Source organism: Chelonoidis abingdonii, chromosome 11, assembly GCF_003597395.2.
Source record: "Chelonoidis abingdonii isolate Lonesome George chromosome 11, CheloAbing_2.0, whole genome shotgun sequence".
NCBI lineage: Eukaryota > Metazoa > Chordata > Testudines > Testudinidae > Chelonoidis > Chelonoidis abingdonii.
In genome coordinates this window covers 60,837,232-60,863,227 of record NC_133779.1, presented here as the reverse complement: position 1 = coordinate 60,863,227, position 25,996 = coordinate 60,837,232, and the positions used below count along the sequence as shown (strand labels likewise).

General features: G+C 50.0%; 2 protein-coding genes across 2 annotated transcripts in view; both read right to left on the bottom strand.

Moving 5' to 3' along the window:
* The window catches only part of LOC116838202 (interferon-inducible GTPase 5-like), a 190,562-nt gene that overhangs the window by 44,794 nt on the left and 119,772 nt on the right, over positions 1 to 25,996 (bottom strand). The gene's annotated exons all lie outside the window — the stretch shown is intronic.
* Positions 966 to 7,156, bottom strand: LOC116838204 (interferon-inducible GTPase 5-like). The gene is made up of 2 exons (XM_032803250.2): positions 7,031 to 7,156; positions 966 to 2,408 (listed from the first exon to the last, which is right to left on the bottom strand). The coding sequence occupies exon 2, from the start codon at positions 2,318 to 2,320 to the stop codon at positions 1,088 to 1,090; it is 1,233 nt and encodes a 410-aa protein (XP_032659141.1). The 5' UTR covers positions 2,321 to 2,408; positions 7,031 to 7,156; the 3' UTR covers positions 966 to 1,087.

Genomic DNA, 25,996 nt, shown 5'->3' with positions numbered 1-25,996 from the left:
GACCAGACAGAAAGTGTGAAAAATCAGGACAGGGATGGGGAGGGGGTTAAAAGGAGCCTATATAAGAAAAAGACCCCAAAATTGGACTATCCATAAAATAGGAAATCTGATCACTGTACCCCAATCCCTACCTGATTTTTCACACATCTGGCTACCCCAGCCCACCCTGTGTGACATTCCAATCCTGGCTCGCTGCCAAGGAAGTGAGTTACTTTCACTTTCATTCCAGCAGCAGCAGCCAGCACCTCTTCCTCCAGCACCTCACCACACCCAGCCCGATGGAGGGGAGGGAGGAGAGAGAGAGGGATGCTCTGGGGAGGAGGAGAAAGGAGGGGGGTGCTCCGTGGGGCGGGGGGGAGAAGAATGGATGTTATGGGGACAACAAAGGATACTGTTCCAGAGCCACAGTCCTGCCTAACTCACCCAGGGGGGGAAAGAGTCACACTCACAGGTGAGCTCCTTCCCCAGCCCTTACCCCCTCCCTTCCAGAGACCCCAGCATCCATTCCCAGACTGCAGCATTCTGCTCTCTCTAGGACCACGCAGCCCTGCTCTTACATGCTCCACTGCTGCCCGCTGTCTGGTCTGCCTGCAGAGTGGTGCCCCCAGGCAAAGTGAGCCCTACGCATTGCCTACTTTCCTATGCCTAAGCACAGCCCTGCCTGCACTCGCCTCCACACACAGCCCTCTGCCCTGACCCTTGCACCCCCCCACACACGGCCTCTGCCCTGACCCCTGCACCCCCCCACATCCCAGCCATCCCACACCCTGACTGCTGAACCCTGTGAGAAGCACTGTGCTATGATGTCCCACAATGACCTGTTTGGATTCAATGAGCAGGAGATGGGCAGGAGAATCTCTCCTGGGGCAAACCAGTATTTCACACCTGATGAGGTTTACGGTTTATAGAGTTCTCAGGTATTACCTTATAAATAGCAGGGGATACAGATATTAAAAATGAGATTATTACTATTATTTTATTTATTCACGCAGGCAGCAACTCACCAGCATTGCCTAACGCCTGAACACATTTTTGCAACCTCAACATCTATATTAGCAAACCTCCCACACAGACTGGTCTGCCAGTGTCACACCTGCCTCCAGCTGAGATGGATTGGTTGGGGCTTTTTTTCATGCATGACAGACAAATTGATTTCTTGGTGATGTTGTTTTGATTTTTTCTCTTCTCCCTCCAAAGCCTTTACCAGGACTCTTTGGGCATCTTCAGCAAGGTCACTTATAAAGTTATCCAACATAAACACCGTTGTGCCAAAAGAAACATGTCCCGAAAACAGTGACCCGACCACTGGCACACTCCAGGCAAAGTAAGTCAGATACGTCACTCCCTTACCTACACACTTTTCCAGCAGCTTCAGTACAAGGTCAATTGTTATTTCTGTGGCCAGTGGAGACCTTATCACAGCCTTCAGATCTTCCTCCCGCTTCCCAACCTGCTCAGCGAGTGCAGAGAGGGAGTCAGAATTCAGGCCAAAATCCTTGCAGTAATCTCTCATGCAATCCATCAAGACAGCCATGTCAGCAACAAGAGAAAGACCCGGAAGAGGAATGGCACCAGGACCGCCCGACAAGGTAGCTGGTTTCCATGTGGTCTTCTGCATGGCTGTTTTCTTCTCTTGCAGGGTCCAGCATGAGATGTCGAGCAACTTTTGCAACATAGCATGGCGGAGTTCTTTATCCAGACTTTCCTTCAAGAGGGGGAAATCGTACTTGTTGGATTCCCAGTTGGAGAGGAGAAAAACCTGAGGGTCGTTCACCCCTGCTTTCTGCAGGTGGGCTTGGCAGTTCTCTCTGATCTGCCACAGGGTTCTCGCCTCACTATAGTTTGGTTTTCTCTTTTCAGCCCCCAAGTCTTGGTCCACTTTGGAGCGCACAAAATAAAACTTCTTTGCGTTCTCCTGGATCTTCCGTGCAAGATTGGCGTGGATCTTTCTGAAGCGTGTAGCGGTGACAATAAGGAAAAAATCATATCCTGACAAGTATGTATCAGTTCTCTTGTGTTCAACTGACTGAAAATTTGGCGTTCCAATTCCTGGAAGGTCCCATAAGAAAACATTAGAATATTCAGGATGTGAATACACGATTGACCACTCTGTTGTTTCCACCATCCCGACTTTGGCGGCTCCTATATCATCATCAGCTAAGCCTCGGAAGGCATTGACAAATGATGACTTTCCAGAGCCCGATTCCCCGATGACTGCAATTTCGAATAAGCTGGGTGACTTCATCAGCTGCTGTGCTATCGAAGCTGCTGCTTTAAGGTTTCCTTCTTGGACAGCAGCTTTGAATTCTTCTTCACTCATAGTGGGAAATTTATTCTCGACCACTACTGGGTCAACGGATATTTACTGAGACTTCCTGTGAGCAGCTCAATCGAACTAAGTGGCCTGCCTTTGAAAAGGAGAAGGAATATTTCAGTTATTCAAAATAAATGGAATTAATCTCCCATATGACCCTGCCATCATATCTACCATAAGTCCTCAAGACCAAGGGCCAGATCCTCAAGCTATGGCTGTTTTATCCCAGCTGGGAATCTGTCCCCAATCTCCCCAGTGGAGCTACGGCCCATTGACCCCAGCTGGGGATCTGCTTCTTAATTATTGTGTAATTAGTGGTATTATATTTTGGCCAAGCAAAGTGAGCTCCTACATGCAACTTGATGGCATTTCTCTGTTTGCTTGTCTGTCTGTTGGACAAGCAGAACGGGGAAATAGACACACTGGGTACGTCTACACTGCAATAAGACACCCATGGCTGGCCCGTGCCAGCTGACTCGGGCTCAGGGGGCTTGGGCTGAGGGGTAATAAAATTACAGTGTAGACTCTGGGCTTGGGCACGATCCTGGGCTCTGGGCCCCTCGGGGGACATGGGCCAACTGCAGATGTTTTATTGCAATGTAGACGTACCCACTGAGCCAGGGTAGGCAACCCATGGCACGGGTGCCGAAGGCGGCACGCGAGCTGCTTTTCAGTGGCACTCGCACTGCCCGGGTCCTGGCCACCAGTCCGGGGGGCTCTGCATTTTAATTTAATTTTAAATGAAGCTTCTTAACATTTTAAAAACCTCATTTACTTTTCACACAACAATAGTTTAGTTCTATATTATAGACCTAGAGAAAGAGACCTTCTAAAAACGTCAACATGTATGACTGGCACACGAAACCTTAAATCAGAGTGAATAAATGAAGACTTGGCACACTGCTTCTGAAAGGATGCCGACTCCTGCACTGAGCCATAGGCGCCGACTCTGTGGGTGCTCTGCACCCACCGGCAGCTCCCTGCCCCCCCACCCAGCTCACCTCCGCCTCTTCCCCTGAGCGTGCCGCGTGCCTGCTTTTTCCTCCTAGGTCCCAGCACTTGTGCCTTGAAACAGCTGTTTCGCCTATCTGGGAGGGAGGAGGGAGAAGGGGGAAGAGGCAGGGCCAGGGCAGGGATTTGGGGGAGGGGTCCAATGGGGCTGGAAGGGAGCGGAGTTGTGGCAGAGACTTTGGGGAAGGGGTTGGAATGGGGGCAGGGCAGGGGAAGGGTGGAGTCAGGGCAGGGCTGGGGGTGAGGGAGCGCGAGCACCCACTGGCTTGTGCTGGGAGGTGGTTTTCCCCCAGCCCCCCAAGCCTGCTTCTGGCCCCCACAGACCTTGGGCACAGCCCCCTCCCCCCGGCAGAGGCCTGGGGCCAATCCCACACCACGTGGGGAACTGTTTAGGGCACCACAATGTCTAGGGACGGCCCTGCTGGGCCCCTCCAGGCATGTGGGTCCGGAGGGGGGCAGGTCGGGCTCCTGCTCTGTCCTGGCTGGTTGTGCTGCTTCTGAGGGGCCAGATGGATCCCTGACTGGCCTCAGCAGTGCTGCGGGATCAGCCCATAGTCACTTCCAGCTGGCCCTCCGGTGAGTGTGGCTGGGGGGCAGGAAGGGCGTGGGGCAGTGGGGATTCTGGGGAGGGTACTCCTGGGGGAATGAAAACAGATCCCCTGCAGCTGAGAATGCCCATGGGCTTAGTTTGGCGGGGCAGTGCCCCCAAACAGAGGGGAGGCGTGGGGGTCACAGGCAACTACCTCCCCCCCTTTCTGCAAGTGCAGAGCTGCCTGGCTGGAAAAAGAGCGGGCTGCTCAGAAAATGCCACTTTCTGGGTCCTGGTGCTGGTCGCGCTTCCCTTCTGTGTGCTGGGAGCCTCCTGTTTTCTGTACAACAGAGAGTGCCTGGGGCAGGAGGGCAGGGGCAGGCTGGGGCTAGTGGGGAAGAGACAGGGGGGACAAAGGGGTTGGGGTGGGGAGAGAAGGGGCAGGGAAGCAGGGCTGGGAAGCGGATAGGGGAGAAGGAAGGGGTGGGGTGGGAGGAGATGGAGCAATGGGGAAGGGAAGGGGATGGGAATATGCTGGGCTCCAGCTTCCCCCGCCCCTCATGTGGCATCCCTTGGCAGAAGTTGGGGCTCCTCTGTTAAGCAGTCCATCAAACCTCATCTTGACAAGCCCCACTCCCCTGCATCTGTACCACCCCGCTGAGCCCCTGAGAAACCCTCCGCATTGAGCCCAACACCTGCACTGGAACCCCCAATGAACTTCTGTGCATCCAGATCTCCCACTGAGCTCCCTGCACCAGACTGCCCACAGAGACCTCCCCTACCCCACCTGGATCCCCCCACACTAGTCCTCTGCACTTGGATCCTGCTGCTGGGCTGAGCCTCTCTGCCCACATTGGTGCTCCTGGCATAGAGGGACAGACCCAGGCTGTTTTGGGGGCAGGCCTGGCCCTTGTCTATGTCAGGATTGGCTGCCGAGTCTCTGTCCCGGGGTGGGGTGGGGGTGACTGCAGGGTATCACTCACCCCTTATGCAACCAGCGCCCCACTTGCCATGGTGGAGCCTCCACTTTTATTGATTGACAAATACAATTTGCAGAATTTTAAAATATTTTGCACAGAATTTTAGGTTTTTGGTGCAGAATCTCCTCAGGACTATGGAGTGTAGAATCACAGACTATCAGGGTTGGAAGGGACCTCAGGAAGTATCTAGTCCAACCTCCTGCTCAAAGCAGGACCAATCCCAAACTAATCATCCCAGCCAGGGCTTTGTCAAGCCTGACCTTAAAAACCTCTAAGGAAGGAGATTCCACCACCTCCCTAGGGAACCCATTCCAGTGCTTCACCGCCCTCCTAGTGAAATAGTGTTTCCTAATATCCAACCAAAACCTCCCCCACTGCAACTTGAAACCATTACTCCTTGTTCTGTGCAGCTGTGGTGGTGGGGCTGTGAGGAAGGTGGTGGGCAGTGGGGAGGTCTATGGGCAGGGGGCGCTCGGTGAGCAGTGTGATGTGTGGGGCGCTGGGTGACCAGTGTGATGTGTGGGGCACTGGGCGAGCGGTGTGATGTGCGGGGCACTGTGCAGTTGTGGTGGGAGGCCTGCAGAGGAGGTCTCTGGGAGGGGTGGGGCTGGGCAGAGAGGTCTGTGGTGAAGGTCTCTGGGCGAGGGGCTCTGGGCAGAAGGGTGGGGCACGGAGCAGGGGGGCAGTGTGGTACAGGCCCACGCTCCAGGGGAAGAGGCATGCAGTCAGCCCAGGCCAGTGTGCGTCCGGCAGCTGCAGCTTTGTAAACAGGGCCGTCCTGCCGGGCTGCTCCCCCCACACTGTGCCCCATTGCCCCCAGCCTGCCCTTCGCTCTGGAGACTGACTGTCCCACCCCCCTGCACCTTGCCCCAGGGGGCCCACAAATATGTTTGCTCCGGGCCCGCAAAAAGTTATCCGGCCCTGCATTTAAGCTCTGCCAGTAAAGGGAGTGGGCTGCTGTTCGCTCTGGAACACCCAGGCCCTCCCAGAAAATAGCCCCGGGTTCGTGAACTGGTTCATTTTATTTCTGGTTTTGTAACGTATGGCAGGCACAGGCAGCACCTTTAATAGGCCCCTTTAGGATTTTGCATAGAAAGTTGAATACATTAACACAAACAACAATTTTTAGTGACACGCCTGGGGAGGGGGCGGGCAGTTGACAGCATCCCAGCAGAGGGATAAAGCTCTGGTCCTGCCCCACCTGTCCGGCTCTGGTCCGCTCCCAACTAGGGCCGGCTGCTGGGGGGAAACTTGACCCACGTGCCCCCCCACCCCCCGACGTGTGCCTCGAGTCCAAATAATACTTTGTCCTGTCATTAGTCAGGGGATTGGACTAGAAACCTCCTTGAGCTCTCTGCCAGTTCTATGACTATGAATTGAGAACTGGGAAAAGAATGGATTTCTCAGTTTGTAGGCAATTTTGAAAACTCACAGGAATAAAAAGCATTTGGAGTTGAGCCAAAAAGAGAACTTTTTAAAGTTACCAGCTAATGAACAAGTTAAATTTTTGTTTTGCTTTGGGACAAAGGACACTTTTTTTTGGTTCTACCATATTTTAAATCATTGTGGAGTTAAAGAAATCAGAGGAAATTGTGAAACAAAAAGCCACTTTGAAACTTTTCATTTATAAAATGTCATGTCTGTTTTTTCCTGCAATTAAGCTGCCCCTCCGCTCAAACGGATAATTTGGCAAAAGCAACTGAAATTCACAAAACATTTCAGTCACCAAACCTGCATTTCTCTCTCTCTCTCTCTCTCTCTCTCTCTCACACACACACACACACACACACAGCCAAACAATTTTGCCCAGCTCTAATGATCTCTCTCTCTCTCTCTCTCTCTCTCACACACACACACACACACACACACACACACACAATTTTGCCCAGCTCTAATGATCTCTCTCTCTCTCTCTCTCTCTCACACACACACACACACACACACACACACACACACACAGCCAAACAATTTTGCCCAGCTCTAATGATAAGCCCCTGGAGTGGTCTTTGGCTGGGTTATCAGGGTGGAGTTGAATGTGGATGGTAAACACAGAGTATCTAAAAGCTATTTTCAAGGAGCCCTTCAGAGCAACCATTTTCAATCATTTGTGCCTTCAACTTACAGACACGAAGAAGCTGCTAAAAGGACACCAGGAAGCAATTTCACCAACCCAGCCTGGAGCAGAAAATCTCTTACCTTCCACCCCTGCATGCTGTCATTCCTGGGACCTCTTGGGGAAGTTAAAGAAATAGGGTGATCCTTTTGTGTTTCAGCCCTCTTGCTCACTCGCCCTTCCTGTAAGTCTGCGATGAAGTAATACGGAAACTGAAAGTAGTGTACCACATATCCGGGCTAGCTGTGTCTGTCTGTTTCTACAAAAACAACAAGGAGGTAGTCTTAAAGTGCCACCAGATTTCTTGTTGTTTTTGAAAGTACCATGGAATCTATTGAAACCGCACACAACAAAGTTCAATTCTAATTTATGTGAGCTCCACCCAGCCACTTTTCAACTGATTTAAGGGGTTTAGATCACAGTGTGTGGGTCCCGCATTGTCCTCTTTGCTTCTACAAGCAGAGGGGACTGGAATTCTTTTCATCCCACTTGGCTCAGGAATTGCTTAGTGTGTGACATTCTTCATTTCTTACCCTTTTCCCTCTATCCCCTCTTCATTGCATTGTCTATAATCAACCTGCACAGAGCTCTGGCTGTTACCTGAGGGTGAAATTTTTTTTCTGGAACATTTAAGCAATCAAACAGTTTTATCTTTTTTCCCCCAACAGCAAAGATAGGGAAAAATATACATTTTGGTTACTGTAAATTTCTTTGTGTTTTTGTTTGGTTTGAAACAGATCAGGTCAAGGGTGGAAGTATAAAGCGGAAATTCAGAAATCCAGCCAGGTGTTTCAGCTGAAATCTGATTTTGATTTGGCCAGGTTACACCATTTTGAAAATCGTTCTTTGTGAACCATCAATCAGTTTGTGTAAATGTGGAGTGACTCCAGTGCATCTCTTGGGGTGGGGGAGAGAGTTGTACTGATGTACGTTTGTAGCAGGTGATGCAGCTACACCTGCTTAATTCCTGAGCTGTGAAAAGTTTGCTGTGCAAGGTCTGATCTGCAATGACTACGTCCCGATTACCTGTTGCTTTTCCAGAGAAGTAGTGGGAAGTTGGCATCACTAACAACTTTGAACACAATTGTATTCTGTGCAGTCTTCCTCTTTGCTTTTTGGGACACTAAATTTTTTTTGAAAGTGCCACCCAGTGGTGCAAGGAGGGCGATCTGGTCCAGTTGCCAGGGCCGCCCAGAGGATTCCGGGGGCCTGGGGTCTTATGTAGTAGGGGCCCCCCGCTTTGGTGGTAATTCGGCGGCAGGGGGTCCTTCCATTCCAGGACCCGTCGCCGAAGTGCCCGGAAGACCCACAGCAGGGCCCTCCCGCCACCAAATTACCTCTGAAGCGGGACCCATCGCCAAAGTGCAGCCAGGTCTTTGGGAAACTTCGGCAGCGGGTTCTGAAGCGAAAGGACCCCCCTGCCGGTAAAGACCGGGAGTGGAAGAAGTTTCCCGAAAAACTCTCGTGGGGGCCCCTGCTAGGCCCCGGGCAAATTGCCCCACTTGCCCCCCCCACCTGGGCGGCTCTGCCAGTTGCAGCAGGCTAGCATGTCAGGCTCAACGAGGCAGGGTTCTGGAGTCCCAAGCTGGCAGGGAAAACGGGCTCAGAGGTAACTTCAGCACATCAGGTGACAGTCCCAAGGGGGTCTCTGTGACCAAACCCATCGCAGTGGCATAGTCGAGCAGGGTCTGTGTACGGCTGATTGCTTTGAGACACTGGTATTGATTTTAAGTGAGTTTTGCGTGTGCTGGCTGGAGAACAGACAAAGTGGTTACTAGTTTGTGATCTTCTGTTTGCTTATTTCGAGTAAGGGAAATAGTGACAGAAAAGTAAGCAAAATGAGTGAGAGTAAAGCTCAGGAGAAGCTAGAACTGTACAAATTGCAAATTTCCCAGAAAGGCTGAACACTGGGAAAGTCCCTGTTAACTGAGAAGCCCCTTAGCTGAGTGGATCAAAACAGGCTCAGAGGTAACTTCAGCATGTCAGGTGACCGTCCCAAGGGGGTCTCTGTGACCAAACCTGTCACAACCCGATTGGCTGGAAAGCAGTAGATGTAAAGGATATTCCATATTCAGAGGAATGGAAATATGGGTAACAAAGACCCCTAAACAGTTAAAGGTGCGACATGTAAAGGCCCACAGTAAAGGACCGGTATGGAGACCACCTGGAATAACCGGTAGACACAAGAGCCCGACAGCACCACATAGAAGTTGTAACCAGAAGTCAGAAAAGGGACATCTGTGCTGACACATCTGAGCCAATAGATGGCGCTACAGATGGCCCTAACCGAGTTCCAGGGAAAATCGAAAGACGAGACTTGTTTAATGTAGCCCATCAGTTTATGCATGAAAGAGTGGAAGGGACTTTAAGAAGGCTAAAGCAAGTAGCAGAATGAGAGTGTATGGAAGATGTTAAAACGTGGGTGCAAAATTGTGTGCGGTGCACTCAGGACAAGGCTCGTTCTCCACCCTGGCAACCCATGATGCACCAACGAAGGCTTGGGCTGCAGCGCAGGGTTCAAATTGATGTTATCGATAAATTGCCAAGGAGGAAGGAAGGATTCCGGTATTTGTTGGTGATAATTGATTCCTTTTCAGGATGGGTGGAGGCATTTCCTACTAAAAACAACAGCACCAGGGTAGTGACCAAAAAGTTCTTTAATGAGGTAGGGTGTAGATATGGCACTGCCAGATCTACATACTACCAATGGGGGAGCCTTTGTAGGAGAAATCTTTACAGTAATGATACAAACCTTGGGAATTAAACAAAAGCTCCATACACCAGACCGTCCTCAGGCCAAGTAAAGCACATGAACCGCACTATTAAGGACACGCTCCGGAAGGCAGTAAAATCACACAGGGAAAGACAGGCTGGATAAACTGCCTCTGATTTCGGCTGCCATCCACAGCGGTAACAGACTAAGGACAAAAATTCCACCCTTTCAAATTCTGTTTGGACATCCAATGCGCCTAGTGATTGATGCTAGTTACCTGGTAACAGGGTGAAGAAGAGAGCTCTACTGTAACCCAGCATCATTATTTTCAATGGCTCAAATGGTTACAAGAAAATAAAACCACCTGCCAGTATTGGGTTAATCAGGCCATCGAACACATGAACAACAAAATTCAATAACAAAAGCCCACAAAGGCAGCTCTGTGGGAAACAGAGGATCAAGTGATGTACCCTAAAATGAGGAAAAGGGGTCACTCATCGGAATGAAAATGGATAGGCCCATACTCCATAGTGGACCACCTTAGCCCGTGGGTATACCGCCAAAAGTGGTACGCAAGCTGATTTTCAGTGGCACTCACGCTGTCTGGGTCCTGGCCACCGGTCCAGGGAGCTCTACATTTTAATTTAATTTTAAATGAAGCTCCTTAAACATTTTAAAACCCTTATTTACTTTACATACAATAGTTTAGTTATATATTATAGACTTATAGAAAGAAACCTTCTAAAAATGTTAAAATGTATTACTGGCACGCGAAGCCTTAAATCGGAGTGAATAAATGAAGACTCAGCACAGCACGTCTGAAAGGTTGCCGACCCCTGGTATACCGTATTAAAAACCCCTGAAATGGGTACATGTTTCACAAATTAAACTGTTTACATAAATAATGATGCTTGAATTCTTTGCAGAAAAGGACATCCCAGAACCTGAGCACGGGGCGCTGCTTAACCACCATTTTAATCCACAGAAATGACAGTCCAGTGTAAGGTCTGGTTTTACCTGTTTCTGGGAACGTTTAGTGCATAGATAATTACAGCGATCATGGGAGAAGTTGCAGCCCTCCTTATAAGCCAATATTTAAGGATTAATTCACTCCCCGCCAACCAATCGTGGATTCCTACACGTGATCCTCATGGAATGGTATGATAAAAACACTAGCCAGCTCTTAAAACCCCTAGGAAATACGAATGTGTATGCCTGGGAAGGGGAAGTGGGACTTAAGGTTCACCTTATGAACACCACATGTTCAATTTACTACGGGGTATTGGACCATATTCCACAATAACCTATGGTTCCCGGACACATGAATCAGAACCTGGACTAGAGACCATGCATTCGAAAGAGGTACCTCAGTTACATTTTAAAACAAAATTGTTTGTGACTCAAAGTGATCCAGTAAAAATTATGTTAAATCCACTATTACTAAAAATAAAAATTGGTATGGATTGGACTCAGCTGAATGTGTCTAAATTGGAACCCAAATGTTCACCCTACTCCCTGCCTATTATAACAGCCTGGATAAAAACACATTCACACTCCAATGGCTCAGCAAAAGGAGATGTAGCAGACACCATATTAGGAGGAGTTGGTTTGGGAGCAGGAATTGTGCATACTGTAGACCTGGAGGTAATTAAGAATAAGTTCACTACAAAATAGTCTCATTCACAAGCAGGCAGATAATATTGTGGACTTGGTACAAATAGATCTGGAAACCTAAATGCAACATGGAATAGGTGGTGGCGGCTGGACACCACCTGCTGGCTGCTGTATAAACAACAAATAGAATTAGGGAATAAAACTGCCTGAGTGGCCTACTCATAAGGAGCTGTAACCCCGTGTCTGGGAGCCCGACCCATAGGACACCTAAGCAAAGAACAGGTTGAGGGTCTGTCTCTATAGCAAACAAAACCCTCGCAGCGACGAGTCTCAGAGCTTGGGTCAATTGAGTTGGGCTCGCGCTGTGAAATCCAGCAAGTGGGGAGGGTCTCGGCCCTCTGGCTCAAGCTCAAGCGGGCAGGTCCTCCTGGGTGTTCTTAACCCCACAGCACATGCCCAGGTCAATTAACCCGGGCACCATGACGAGGTGCCATCGGCCTTTTATTTATTTATTTGTTTGTTTGCTGTGTGTTTTCTCCCCTCTCTCTGGACAGGGAAGAGCAAACTGTTTATGCTCCCGTAGGCTCCAGCTCTTTAGCAGAGCTAGTGTGGTCAGTGTGCCATGGCTGAATGTCAAGTACCTTCCTGGCGTGTGCCTGCTGTGTGCGCTGTCGGCAGAGGTGGATCCGGCTTTCTACGACAGGGTGATACAATTCATGCTTCGCCTGGAATTCAGAAGGTCTGGAGACAGCTCCCCAAACCATCACACCAACCCTCCTCCAGAACACCAGAGCAGCGGGGAAAGAGCTGTGACTCCCTGGCCAGTGGGACTCTTAATAAATTGTAGGTACCTGATTTTGTTGGCAGAGGGAAACAAAAATGGGACATGGGCCAAAATCTCTGATGGCGTAAATTGGAGCTACATAAGTAGAAAATTTTGCACCGTGTCGGCTCCTACAATGACACTTATTTTTTGCTGAGGGAGCTGGCTACAAAGCATGTACGGAATTCCTCAGCTAGCATTTCCTGCAGGTGGGGGAAATAAATCTGGTCAGGGGCCCAGCTGGGTATAAGGAAAGCATCGGTTTCCCCTCCCAGGTGCAATGTACAGTCCTCTCTGATTGTCTGCAGGGCGCTCTCCTCACAGACGTTTCTTCTCCGTGCAGACGCCATGTCCAAGTCCACATTGGAACAGAAAGTAAAACGTCTTCCCCAGTGTTCAAATCTCCTCCACAAGTCTGGCGTCGGTGTGTGTGAAGCACTCACAGGACATGATAATGAACAAGTCATAACGTCTGAAGTAACGCTGCTCAAGGAACATATCTAAGGTACAGTTCATTGTCCCGATCCCTGGCAGGTCCCATAGCATCACGTGGGGGTGTTTGGGATCTGAATAAGCCTTGGGCTCCACCATCATTTCTCCCAGCGCCCCAGTCCTAGCAGCACCTGTATCATGTTCTTTCAGACCCCTGGTGGCATTGACAAAAAATGACTTTCCAGATCCCGTCTCTCCGACTACAGCAACTTTGAGCCTTTCATGCTTGACTGCCTCACTGACCTCTTGCAGCGCAGCAGCCAGCTGGTGGGTTATTTGTTGCAACAGCAGCTTTCAGTTCTGCAATTTCTTCTTCACATTGTATGGGAAACTCCTACTAACCCGCCTCTTTTTCACTTCCTCCGTGTAGTTCATGCTGTTTTGGTTGCCCATCTTAAAGAAAGGAAATGACACATTCCAGTTATCAGTAGATTCGTTTCCACAGTCAGTATAGAATCAAAACCAACAGCTACGCTCAATAGGGTCTGAAATCAATAGGCAACAAGATTCTGAGGACATTTAAGGACGTCTGCTTTTGTCACATGCCAGAGCTCCAGCTCATTATGACCTTGATTCAGCAAAGCTCTCGAATCTTTACTTAATTTTCTAGAAGCTCTGGACTTGTGGGGCCTGGTGGTTCTTTCATCAGGCCTGGTATATTTGCTGTCCCCGCCAAAAAAACGTTTTCAAGGGTCCCCCAATTATTGTCAGAAAGGCCCTTATATGTACAACGTTATCCAGTGGAATTGCAGCAGATTATAAAGGTTTCATCCTTTATATAATTTACAGAAAAATACCAACAAAAAGGGCCAAATTTTACTGTTTTAAACTCTTAATTTCCAAGATTTTCCAGGGGTCAAATTAGCCTCTGGATTCGTGGAAGGCTGTTTGTTTTTTAAATAGAAATATCTAGGGGGCCCAAACTACTCAGTTCTCCCCCTCACTAATAACTGGATGCTGGAACTATCCCTACCTGTCACTTAAATCAGTTCTGCTTTCCCCAAAAGTCAATGGGAGTTAGGTTCCAAAGTACCTCAGGCATCCTTGAAAATGGGACTCGGGCTTCAAAGTCACTTTGGCACTCTTGAAAATTTTAACCATGATCTCCTGACTTGGCCTCCCGAGAATACAGAACTGCCCAGGGCCAGATCCTCAGTTGGTTTAAATCAATGTAGTTCTGGATCTGGTGCATTGTCCTCTATTTTCTACCAGCTTGAACCATTCCTGATCCTAATAAACAAGCGGATTTGTCCCGTCTTAGTTCAGCTAAAGATCAAGTGCTGCTAATGCCACTGGCTGATTTGGTTATAAACCTCCAAAGCATGAAAAACACAGTATTTTACCCAAGGAGCTGAAAGACTGTGTGTCTTCCTGTGAGAACCTGGTTTCATGACTTGAGACCTTCTAGGGCGTCTTTTAGTAATCTCTCCATAGGTCTGTGAGTTCGTGTCTCCCTCCTAGGAAAGATTCACATTTGGGAAAAAGAAACAAAATAGTGTTAGGAGCTATAGATCTGCAGCACTGCTGTGCATGACACAGGAATTGTTTGGCATTGTAGAAAGGGAACTCTCCTTAAGTGACACCTTGTTACAGCACCAGATCTCTCTTTGTGCATTTCACTTTTCCCACTATGTCCTAAATACTGCACTGTGATAGAGCTGGCATTTGGTAGATTACCTGGCCAGTGTCAGCACTGACAGATCAAGGAGCACAATTCCGGTTGAAGGCCCTTCCAGATGGATTTGCTAGATGTGGCAGAACTAGAACTTGAACCCAGCTTGGGGGAAGCGTCACCTGCTGCCCTAACCACAAGGCCAACCTCCCCTCTGCAGTTTCTTGTTCCCCTAATACGTGCTGTGGTTTGTACCTTCTGCTGCTGCTCAACTCTTGCAATCCTCCCCCATATCCCACCATCATCTCCCGTGTACAGGACGTGGATCTTGTGGGTGCTGCTGCTCCATAATAACTAACAATACCAATAACAAAACCAGCCTGGAAACAATGCCACAGTTCAAAGCAAAACCAAATGTTTGTGACAATATAAGAATCCCCCTTGTCACCCAGCAACCCAACCCCAGAACCCCCCCAGCACATGCAAACAGGAAGGAAGCAAAAACATCTTCAGCCTCACCGGGAAGGAGCTGGCAGGTGGTGGCAGGAATGTGTTCGGATTTGCTGACTCATTGGCTGTCAATGGGTTTGACTCAGGCTGGTCTCTGCTCTCCTGCTGGCTCCGTTGGGAGCAAAACTGAAAAGTCCTGAATCTCCGCAGTAGGGAGGGACGGCACTTCTTAATAATAATATATGTTATTATTGATAACAGAGCTAAACACAAGAAGACACAGAATACAACTGGTGATGGCTGATCACTCACAAAGCCTGTAAAAGACAAACAGAAAAAGTAAAAACTCTTGTGGATGCTATCAGCACATTTTCAGCCCTTCCCATCCCATCCCTTGTGCAGCCTAACAACTGCTTCGTTTTCCCCCTTCTGTTGCACATTAAGCCACAGCTTTCGTTGAGGTATACGCAAGGCCTCCTCCTTGTGTGGCTATGGTGGGGGTCAGAAGCCAGCAATGCACGGATGGCTCATATTGACCCTAGGGGGAAGCAGAGACAGCCTGGACCAGAGCTATGGAGGTAGAACCTGCCGAGGCTCAGGGAAAGGTTAAGGTCACATCGAGGGAGATACCTCAAGTGCTTTTCTCAAGTGTAGAAAAACCCCTCAGGGCTTGTACAATACGCTGTCCCGTACCTTTGACTGTAACTTGCATCCGCACAGAAAACCGTCCCAGTTCCGACTGGACGTGGCAGATATAGAATCCCTCATCCTGACTGCGAACTCTCCTTAGCGTCAGGGACGCATTTCCCTGAGGGAATCTCTCCGGGTGGAACCATGTTCTGCCCTTGCAAGAGACATCTTGTCTCTGCAACATATCCATCCCGCTATAATAGCTGTGAACCAGGAGATCCGGCCCCTCGGCTTCTTCCTTCGTCCAGGTGATGTTCAACAGCTGGACATTTAATCTGCATTCAAAGGGGCAGCTCAGGGTGATGTCCTGCTCCAGCTGAGCTACGATGGGATACTCCATTTCACTCTCCTCTGAATGAGAAACAAGGCTCAGAATTATTTACCCAGCTCCAGAGGCAACTTTTTGTCACATTTTCCAGTCTATTTTATGGAAGCCAACCAGAAATAGTAACACATACAAACATCCCACACTCTTAACATGCACACAGCACAACAGACACCCAGCACACCCACTACCTTCACAACACTCCCAACCCACCACACTTACATGACACGCACACAACACACAATGCTCACACAGCACATGCACAACTCTGCTGGGTGATCACATTGTACACAGTGAGTGTGTCTCAGATGCTCTGATAGGGACATAGGCAGAGCAAACCTACTTAGCACTGCCAGGGAAATCATCTGGGTCGAGGTTCCCAGCTCAGATGTGACGTAGCAGAAGTAGGAGCCCTCATCCTGGAAGACCACAGCCCTTAGTTGCAGGGACGCATTTCCTTTGTCGATTCCCTCTCGGTACAGCTGCGTCCGGCCCCAGTAAACCTTGTCCCGTCCCTGCCACAGGTCCCTCTGCCCATAGTAGCTGTGAACCAGGAAAGCTGCTCCCTCGGCTCTTTGCATCTTCCAGGTGATGTTCAATCGATGGAGTTTTACCCCTGGTATGTAGTGGAAGGTGCAGCCCAGAGTGGCGTCCTCGCCATACTGAGCTGTGATGGACGACTGTGCTCCAGCGACTCCTAAAGAGAAGCAAAGCTTGGTGTGGGAGCCTTTGAACCCACATATCCACTCCCTCCCCAAATATTTGCACTGACTAGCTGAAAAGCCTGCCGCCATCGGACATGTGCATCCGTAACAGGTGCACCCCATTCCCACAGACCCGCGGCCAGTGCAGTTACTGATTAGTAACAAAAAGCATCACGGCACTGCCACGTACAATTCCTCTGCTACCCCCGCTGGGCTGGAGGGAGTCCCTTGCGCACACAGCTGTACCAGCCAGTCTGGGCTTTTACTGATCGGCTTGTTGCGCTCACAGGCGATGGTTTTTCGCACTATGCTATAGGCCTGGCAAAGTGCTCCTAGCACAGACAGTGCCTGCATCTACACTAGCGGGTTGTAGGCGTGAACTAGATCCAGTGCATGGGGTATAAGGAGCCTCGGCACGACACGTGGCAGCAGCAGAGGCCTGGCGTAGCCATGCAGAGTATGTGCCCACTGGCTGCAGCTGTTGCTGTCTGTGCTACTGCATTTACACTGCTCTCTACACTCGCGCCAGCGATCCCTGAACTACCGTGAGCTGGGGAATCAGACCCCTAGTTCACAGTGTAGACAGGGCCTGTGCTGGCAGAAGTGTGTAGTGTAGACATGGCTGCAATGGTATGAAGGGGTTTAAAACCAGTAAAGCTAGTTCTGTACATGAAGGGGAACATACTAGACCAGTGTGAGGCAGCTTTACACCAGAGTCAGTGCACGTGCTCTAGGGGTTGCACCAGGATAACTATCAATGGAAAAGCACACACATAACCAATGTATGGAGTGGTGCTGGAGGGGAGGGCTGGGGCGGTTATAGCCACCCCAATATTTGCCTTAGCCCTCCCATCACCACCCCTCCCAGACCTGGGTGCCTTGACAACAGCTGACAGCCACTCTGCGGCCCCCCAGCGCCCACCGCTGCAGCAGGCTCCCCTCCTTTGGGAAGCAGTTCAGTGGCTGGCGCAGCGCTGGGAGAGCTCGGCTGATGCCAGAAGTGGCCGTGCCCATGTGGGTCTCCGCTGAGCTGGGGCAGGGAGCCTGTCTGGGCTGGTACTCCCGGGTCAGGAGTGGGAGCTGCAGCTGCTGTGGGACTGAAAAGTGTTCAGGCTCCTGAGTGCTGGACTCAGAGCTGCCCAGAGGCAGGCGGCAAGTGGGGCAATTTGCCCCAGGCCCTGGGTCCCGCAGGGGCCCCTACGAGAATATAGTATTCTATAGCATTGCAACTTTTTTTTATGGAAAGGGCCCCCTAAATTGCTTTGCCCCAGGCCCCCTGAATCCTCTGGGCGGCCCTGGCTGGGCTTAAGGAGATGTAAAGCGTGCGGACACACTCACTCAGGGGCACACGCAGCCTCCCTCCCACACGCCCCAACACACAGTCTCACACACACTTGTATTGTTGTTGTCGTAGTTACTTCTTGGTACTTCCTGTCAAAATGCGCAAGGCAGGTCTATTCTCTGGAATTTTATCCTTCCCAAGTTTAAAGGTTACTGGCCTGCTATTTTCAGGTTTTTGGCTGGTCCATGCAGTTCATCATTTTATTTCTCTCTTATGCTTAAATTTAAACCTCTCAGTAGTGAGTTCTAAGATATCTGACCTGTCCTGGCTAGAGTAATTCTCATTATTACCATATTGTGCTTTGTCATCCATTGTTTAATGTGGTACAATCAGATAACAGTGTCCAGGGGAGGCAGATGCACCCCTCCATTTGGGGAGGCTTGCCCCCATCTCCACCCCATTCCCCCAAGGCCCTGCCCCTTCTGCCCAATGTCCCTTTCCACCGCTCCCACCTCTCATGGAGGAGCCCCGAGCCTAGGCTACTGGGGGAGCTCTGAGCCCCACCATGGCCCGGTCTGGGGGCTATGGCAGTGAGCATCAGCGGAGGTTTGGGGAGGCTTAGTGTCCTCCGGCCTCCATCACCCACCGCCCGTGACCATACGTTCTAGAACATAAATGCAGCTTGTACTCACCTTTGCGGTACCAGGTTAAACAAATTAGCTAAACACATAATTTTAGACATTCTGCAAATTGTACAATTATTTTCATATTGTATTTGTAGCAGGGCAGCTACCCTGCTCCTACCCTAAAGGGCTTAAACCAGCCCTGGAAGGGGGCTGTGGCTGGAGAAAGCAGCTTTTAGGCTGGGCTGATTGGGGGAAGTGGCTGCAGCTGGGGCCACGCCCCAAACAGACTCAGCTGGCCCTATAAAGGCAGAGAAGTCAGGGGCAGCTAGGAGTCTCCCTCCATCTGTAGAAGGAGAAGGGCTTGGTTGCAGGGGCCTGGACACAGGGGGCCTGGGTGAAGCAATGGGTGGAGGAGCTGGGGAGCTTCAGCCTGGAAAGCTGCAGCCTAGCAGAGGGCCAACAGGTACTGGGGGTTGCAGAGGGCAGCCCAGGGGCAGGCCAAAGCAGCAGGTCCAAACCCACCCTAGCCAGTGCTGAGTGGCTGATACTGCAGTCTGCCCCAGGGTGTGGGGGCTAGACAATGACTGGCAGTAGCCTGATACTGAGGTGAGGTGGGGCTAGTGAGTGGGGATTCCCCAATGAGGGGAGACCCAGAGAAAAAGGGGTTACTGCTAGGGGGCAGCACCCCATGTAAAAGTGCACTGGGTCCAGGGAGGGACATGGGGCCAGAGCATAGGTGGATCACTGGCCTGCAGAGGGTGTTCTGGAGCTGGAATCAAGGTAATTCCCAGGAGGTGCTGCAGGGGTGAGTCTGCTCACTCCTGTATTTTTAATTATATCTGTAAAATAACTTAATTTTTTATGAAAATAAATCAATACAATCTCCTGATTGCAAGTTTAGAACATATAAACTTAAAATATGGCTTAATTGGGGCTGGTATCTATATTTTTCTTTCTCTTGGCAGTGAATTTCTAAGTTATCTGTGTTTAAAAAAAAAAAAAAAAAAAAAAAAACTAGAGTTTTCAGATGCCTGAGTTGCCCCTTGAAATCATGGTTAAAGTTGGTCCCTGGCCCTCCAAAAATCTGAAACAGCACCACTGGGACTGGGACCAGCTTAGAAAAAGCAGGGGGATGGGGGAATCCAATAGGGAAATGGACAATTAAAGTGACACCAGATTGCACAATAGAAGCAGGAGAGTGAAGCAGGCGGCACGTACCATAGAGAGTCCACAGAGCCACCAAAAGTAGTGACCAGCCAGGGCTCATTCCCACCCTGTTTCTGACCATTTTGTATCTGCAAGAGAAGGAGAGAGAGAGAGCTCCAATTAGCTGCATTCCAGCCCCTGGGAACAACATTCACACTGGCCCTGCAGCCCCAGTGCAAACCGGGAGTCACTCCGGCTGCCTGATTCTGTCAAGTGCTGGCTTCTTCACCAGGGTCTTGCAGCGAGCCAGAGGTTTGTAAAAGGGACTTAGTGTAAACAAGAGTCAGGATGAACAGCTTTACACTAGGCAAGCAGCATGGGCCAGATCCCAGCTAGTGTCAATGGGCCATAGCTCCACTGGAATTAATGTGGTTATGCCATTTTACACCTAACCCTTAATGGGGGTCTATAGAAATTACACTAAAAGCTCTAGAATTGAATAGAAATTTAGCGCCTGGTTTTCATTTTCACTAAGGCCCTTTTAAAACTCTGTGGCAGCATAAAGGGGCCTTAACGTCAGTGAAAATATTCACTCCCACTTTAAGTCCCTTGTTCACTGCCACAGCAGAGCAATAGGTATTGGGTGTGAATGAAATCACACCCCCACATCATTTCTGCAGGGTTTATAACTACCTTATGAAAGTCCATAGCAGGAACATAGTTTTCCATTATATTCTATGGGATGCTTTAAAAAAAAAACTTTTGGGTTGTGTATTATGCTCTACTCAGCGCTGATTAGGCCTCAACTGGAGGACTGTGTCCAGTTCTGGGTGCCACATTTCAGGACAGATGTGGACAAATTGGAGAAAGTTCAGAGAAAAGCAACAAAAATGATGAAAGGTCTAGAAAACATGAGCTACAAGGGGAAGATTGAAAGAACTGGGTTGTTCAGTCAGGAGAAGAGTGAGAGGGGACATAAGTTTTCAAGTACATAAAAGGTTGTTACAAGGAGGAGGGAGAAAAAATTGTTCTTAACTTCTGAGGACAAGACAAGAAGCAATAGGCTTAAATTGCGAGAAGGGAGGTTTAGGTTGGATGTTAGGAAAAACTTCCTGTCAGGGTGGTTAAGGACTGGAATAAACTGCCCAGGGAGATTGTGGACTCTCCATCACTGGGTGTTTTTTAAAAGCAGGTGCGACAAACTCCTGTCAGGGACGGTCTAGATCAGTGTTTCTCAAACTGGGATCCATGGACCCCTGGGGGTCCCTGAAGGTTTCCTAGGGGGTCCACAAACCCTGCTGATCAACTCTTCCCCCTCCCTCCCAGCACCTCCTGCATGCTAAAAGTCTGCTGGCACAGGGGTCTAAGGCAAGCTCCCTGGCTCCATGCTGATCCTGGAAGCGAGTGGCATGTCCCTGCAGCCTCTGCTGGGGCAAGGGGTCTCTGTGCACTGCTCCCACCCTGAGCGCTGCCTCTGCAGCTTCCATTGGCTGGGAGCAGCACACAGAGACCCCCTGCCTCCCCAGCCTAGAGCTGCTGCCAGAGAGATGTGCCAGTTGCTTTTGGGAGCTGCCCAAGGTAAGCCCTCACCCCAGCCCTCTGTCCAGCCCGTACCCAAACTACCTCCCAGAGCCCACACTCAAACTGCCTCCCACAGAACGCACCCGGACCCCCTCCTGCCCCCAAACTGCCCCCCAGAGCCCTCACCCTGAACCCCCTTCCAGAGCCCAACCCCCCTATCCCAGCCTGGTGACAGTGAGTGAGGGTGGGAGAGCGCCAGTGACAGAAGGAGGGGGTGACTGGGGGTGGCCCTGGAGAAGGGGTGTGGTCTTGGGGAAGGGGGCAGGGCAAAGGCTGAGCAGGGATTTTGGGGGGTCCCTTAAAAATCTTAAATCAAAATGGGGGTCCTCAGGTTGCTAAAGTTTGAGAACCGCTTGCCTCGATAATACTGAGTCCTGCCACGAGATCCCTTCCAGTCCTGTGATTCTGATTGCTGGTCATATGACTCAGCAGCCATTGATTCATTTTGCAGCTGCCTTTTGAAATGTCTTATACCCTGGGAACAAAAGGCAGCAGCAAATGAGAGCCAGGCAGGAGAGGAGTCTCTTACCTTCCACCCCAAGTGCACCAGACCCTCCGACAGCCTCGGTGACCTCAGAGAAGCAGAACCATCCCTGGGTGTTCTTGCATCTCCCTCCCTTCGTTGCTGAGCTCTCAGTAACATGTAAAGTGAAAGTAAATATACGACAACACTGACTTCCTCTCTTTTCCCTGGGAGCTCAACCCCTTCTCTGCCCCCAGCCCTGCCCCCCCCCCCCGCCTCACGGTGACCTACTCATGGAAACATCTACACTTAAATTTCATTCCCCGCTGACACAATCACCCTGCGGTGCCGACTTAATAACTCCACCTCCATGAGTGGCGTAGAGTCAAAGTCATTGTAGTTAGGTTGATGTAGTGTCAGTGTAGACACTGCGTTGCTCACATTGACTGTTACTGGTTTTCAGGAGCCGTCCCACAATGCCCCAGGCTCACAGTACAGTTGATAGATGTTTCTCCTGGCCAGGCTGTGCACTGCTGACACAAGAAGCGAAGTGTAGACATGCACAACTGATGTAACCACAGGTGGTGGCTGTATGCTGAACTATGTTAGGTCAACTTAATTTTGTAGCGCAGACGTGGCTTCATAGGCTTGGTCTACACTTAAAACTTAGCTAAGTGGCTTGTACTGATTTAGTCCTGGCCGGATAATTTTTCATTTACATACAGGACATTCCTTATAATACGAAACAGGAGGCAACCCGATAACTCTAGCTGCTCAAGCACTGCTCGTCTCCGAGTCGTGGTGCCCTTGGGCTGATACTGGCACCCTAAAGGTTTGGGGTAGTGGGCAGCCCTGCTGATCAACAGGGCCGTCCTTAGGATTTATGGTGCCCTAGGCAGGATTATTAAACTGGTGCCCCTGAGCCTGTCTTGCTCTTAGCAAAACAAACATAAGCTTACACTATTGGAAAACTTGCCACATGCATGTTATTAAAACCAATTTAACTTAATTAAGAACACTGTAACACTGATGAACAAGCATTAAAGCAGCACTACAGAAAAAATTCTGATTTGACAGAATGATGCAAATATAATTTTTAAAATTTATCAATTTTACTGGAAATTTATATTAAGAGGTATTGAAACAAGGATTTGTTTTTAATTAAAAGCAATTTTTCTGGCCTTTTTGGCTGCAAAATCAGTAATAATATCGTAAGACAAAGTGATGTCTTGTTCAACTGAAAGAATAGCAAGACCAGTCAAGTGTTCCTGACTCATTGTAGAGTGGAGATACTTTTTAAAGAGCTTTAGTTTTGAGAAACTCTGTTCTCCTGATGCTACTGTTTACAGGAATTGTCAGTGGAATATGAGTGGCAATATACACATTAGGATATATGTTAACAAGTTTGCTGGTATGAATAAACTGTACAGTCTTCATCCACAATTTTGCATGTGGCAACAACTTAATTCTTCGTACAGTTCAAGTCCATTTAAATCAAAACGATCACTGTGCTTCGGGAGGCTCTCTAGCTCGGGGGTCTCCAACATGGTGCCTGCAGGGGCCTCTCAGTGCACCCACGTACTGGCCAGAGGACGAGCATCTGCTGAAATGCTGCCAAAATTCGGCGGCATTTTGGTGCTGACGCCTCTGGATGACACCGTTTGCTGCCGAAAGCAGCGTCATCCAGAGGTGTCGCCACCGAAATGCCGCCGAATTTCAGTAGCATTTCAGCAGATGCTCATCCGTCACCACGATCCTTTGTCTGGCACCCGCCAGGCGAAAAAGGTTAGGAACCACTGATCTAGGTTCTTGCACTTTTTCATTAGTTGCTCTTGTTTTCCTATTTTGTTGAATTTAGTCCTGCTCAATCCACCTATCAGCTGAGTGAATGGAACTCCAGGCCGACAGTGGGTTGAGTGGCTCAGCTGGGTCTCAGCCACCTTTCTGCTCAGCCTGCTGCCAGCCTGAGGTTTCTTAGGAGTCACTAGGCCAGCAGTGGGTGCTGAGTGGGGCTGGCAGCCAGGACCCCGGATGGCAATGGGGCAGCAGCCGGAACCCCACAGCAGTGGCAGACTGAGCCGCTCAGCCCGCTGCTGCGTGCCATCAAAAATCAGCTCGCATGCCATCTTTGGCGCATGTGCCATAGGTTGCCGACCCCTGATCTATATACTAGTAAGGAGATGAGCATATTACAATTGTTGGAGGGCTCTATTTAGCAGTAACAGGCTATAGGAAAGTCAGTCAACATTTTTTGTTTCTCCAGTGAAAACTGGCCCACTCCCTTCTCCATACCAAACTTGTCACAAATAATTGTCAACAACTTAATTTTCTGTTTTAGCTAAGATATTGATTTTTTTTTTAAAAAATTGAAATTGAATTCAGGATTGATAGCAAGCATTTTTGGCAAACAAATTTGTTAAATGACAATCTAAATAGCAACACAGCACTGCTTTCATGCTTGGCTCACCCCCCAGTCTGCTGGTCCAACAGCTGCAGTAGAGGAGGAGATAGGTGGAAAACTGCAGGACCCCAAAATCCACCTCTTGGGGTGCAGAGTGGTAGCAGCAGCAGCAAATCCTCAGGTCCAATCACACGCCAATGGGCACCACTGCCAGCTCAACAGACCATGGTGAAGTTAGCACAGCATCTGATCTCAGGGACGGGGCACCCATGGAGCCACAGCAGCTCACCTGCCCTTTGCGGCTGCCCCTAGATGAGATGGATCACTACCAGCCCTGGGGAGAGACATGCTCCCCAGCTAGGGTGACCAGATCCAGATGTTCTGATTTTATAGGGCCAGTCCCCATATTTTGGGGCTTTGTCTTATATAGGCACCAATTACCTTCACTTAGGGTGACCAGACAGCAAAGTTGTGAAAAAATCAGGGATGGGGGGTGTGGGGGGGGAATAGGAACCTATATAAGAAAAAAGGCCCCAAATTGGGGACTGTCCTATAAAAGTGGGACATCTGCTCACTCTACCCCAACCCCCTGTCCTGATTTTTCACACATGCTATCTGGCTATCCCCAGCCCAGCCCTGTGCGACCCTTCCAATCCTGGCTGCTTGCGAGGAAGTGAGTTACTTTCACTTTCATTCCTCAGCAGGCAGCCAGCCTCCCCTCCCCTAGCACCTCATCCAACCCATCCCTGACAGAGGGGAGGGGGAGAGAGGGGTGCTCCGTGTGCGGGAGAGAGAAAGGGGGGTCCTCTGTGGGGCAGAGGGGAGAAAAATGGACGTTATGGTGGACAACAAAGGATACTGGTGCCAGAGCCACTGAGCCTGCCTCACTTCACGCCGGGGGGAAGAGTCACACTCACAGGTGAGTTCCTTCCCAGAGACCTCAGCAGCCGATCCCCTCCCTCAGACTGTGCTGCATTTGGCTCTCTAGGACCCAGCAGCCCTGCTCTTACATGCTCCACTGCTTCCCGTGATCATGGTCTCTCCCCTGCCAGGTATGTCTGTCCGGGCTCCCGGCAGAGCAGTGCCCCCAGACCTAGTGGTGCCCTAGGCGGCTGCCTGTTCTGCCTACGGCTAAGGACGGCCCTGCTGATCAGGCTGCCTGTAGTGCAAGCAAGGGCCGTGATTGCAGCTGAAGCGGACACAGCTCAGCTAGCTCTGGTCGTGGAGCAGCAAAGCCGTGGTAGCACACGCTGTGTAAGCCCCCACGGCATCCTGGGTAAATACTGGCCAGGCTTGCCACTCCCATTAAAATCAGCTCAGATATGTCCAGGAGCTGCAGTGCCCTCTGTGACTGAAGCACAGATCTACCTTGAGGGTAGAATCAGAGCGTCCATGCAGGAAGCTATTACCAGGTGGCTATTCTGCAATAGTTTTTCTGGGCTATTTCCCCAGACGGATGAGCCCTTGGCTGACTTTTAGCTTTGAAGTGCAGAGGACACCGGGCAGCAGTCAGCATGGTTAGCAAACAGCTCAAGCAAGGGGCCAGACATGCGTCTCAAGCCTTTGAGAGGTACCAAGCAGTACAGCACATGGCAAACTTCTGTATTGTAGACAAGGCCTAAGATTTTCTGCTCTCCACACACTTATTCTGTGCGTGCGACCCAGCACTGAGCCGTCCACCGGCCCTGAATTAATGCAAAGTCTTGTGTGAGTGACGAGGTTCGGAAACACTGACGCTCAATCCCAAACATGCATGTTTAGTGGAGTATGAAACAAGTCAGACGAGAACACAGAGGCTAGTGAGTATACGCAATATATTAGCATTGCGCTAACCTGCGGTGAGCAGGCCAAGCGATTACATTTTAAAGGCATAAACCATCAGTTATCGCCCAGTTTGTAGCACTATTGTTTGAAATGACCTGTTTAGGAGGAGACTGGCTGGCTCTCGGGGGGGCAGGGAGTGGGACATGGGGCCTTTCCCTCTAGGGGATGCTGGCTCCCATCCAGCCCCAGGGCAGTAACTGGCTCACTCAGGGGAACAGGGAATGGGATAGGGGGTCTTTACCCTCTGAGGGGACTGACCCCAATTCAGCCCTGTGGCAGGGACTGGCTGGCTCAGGGGGCAGG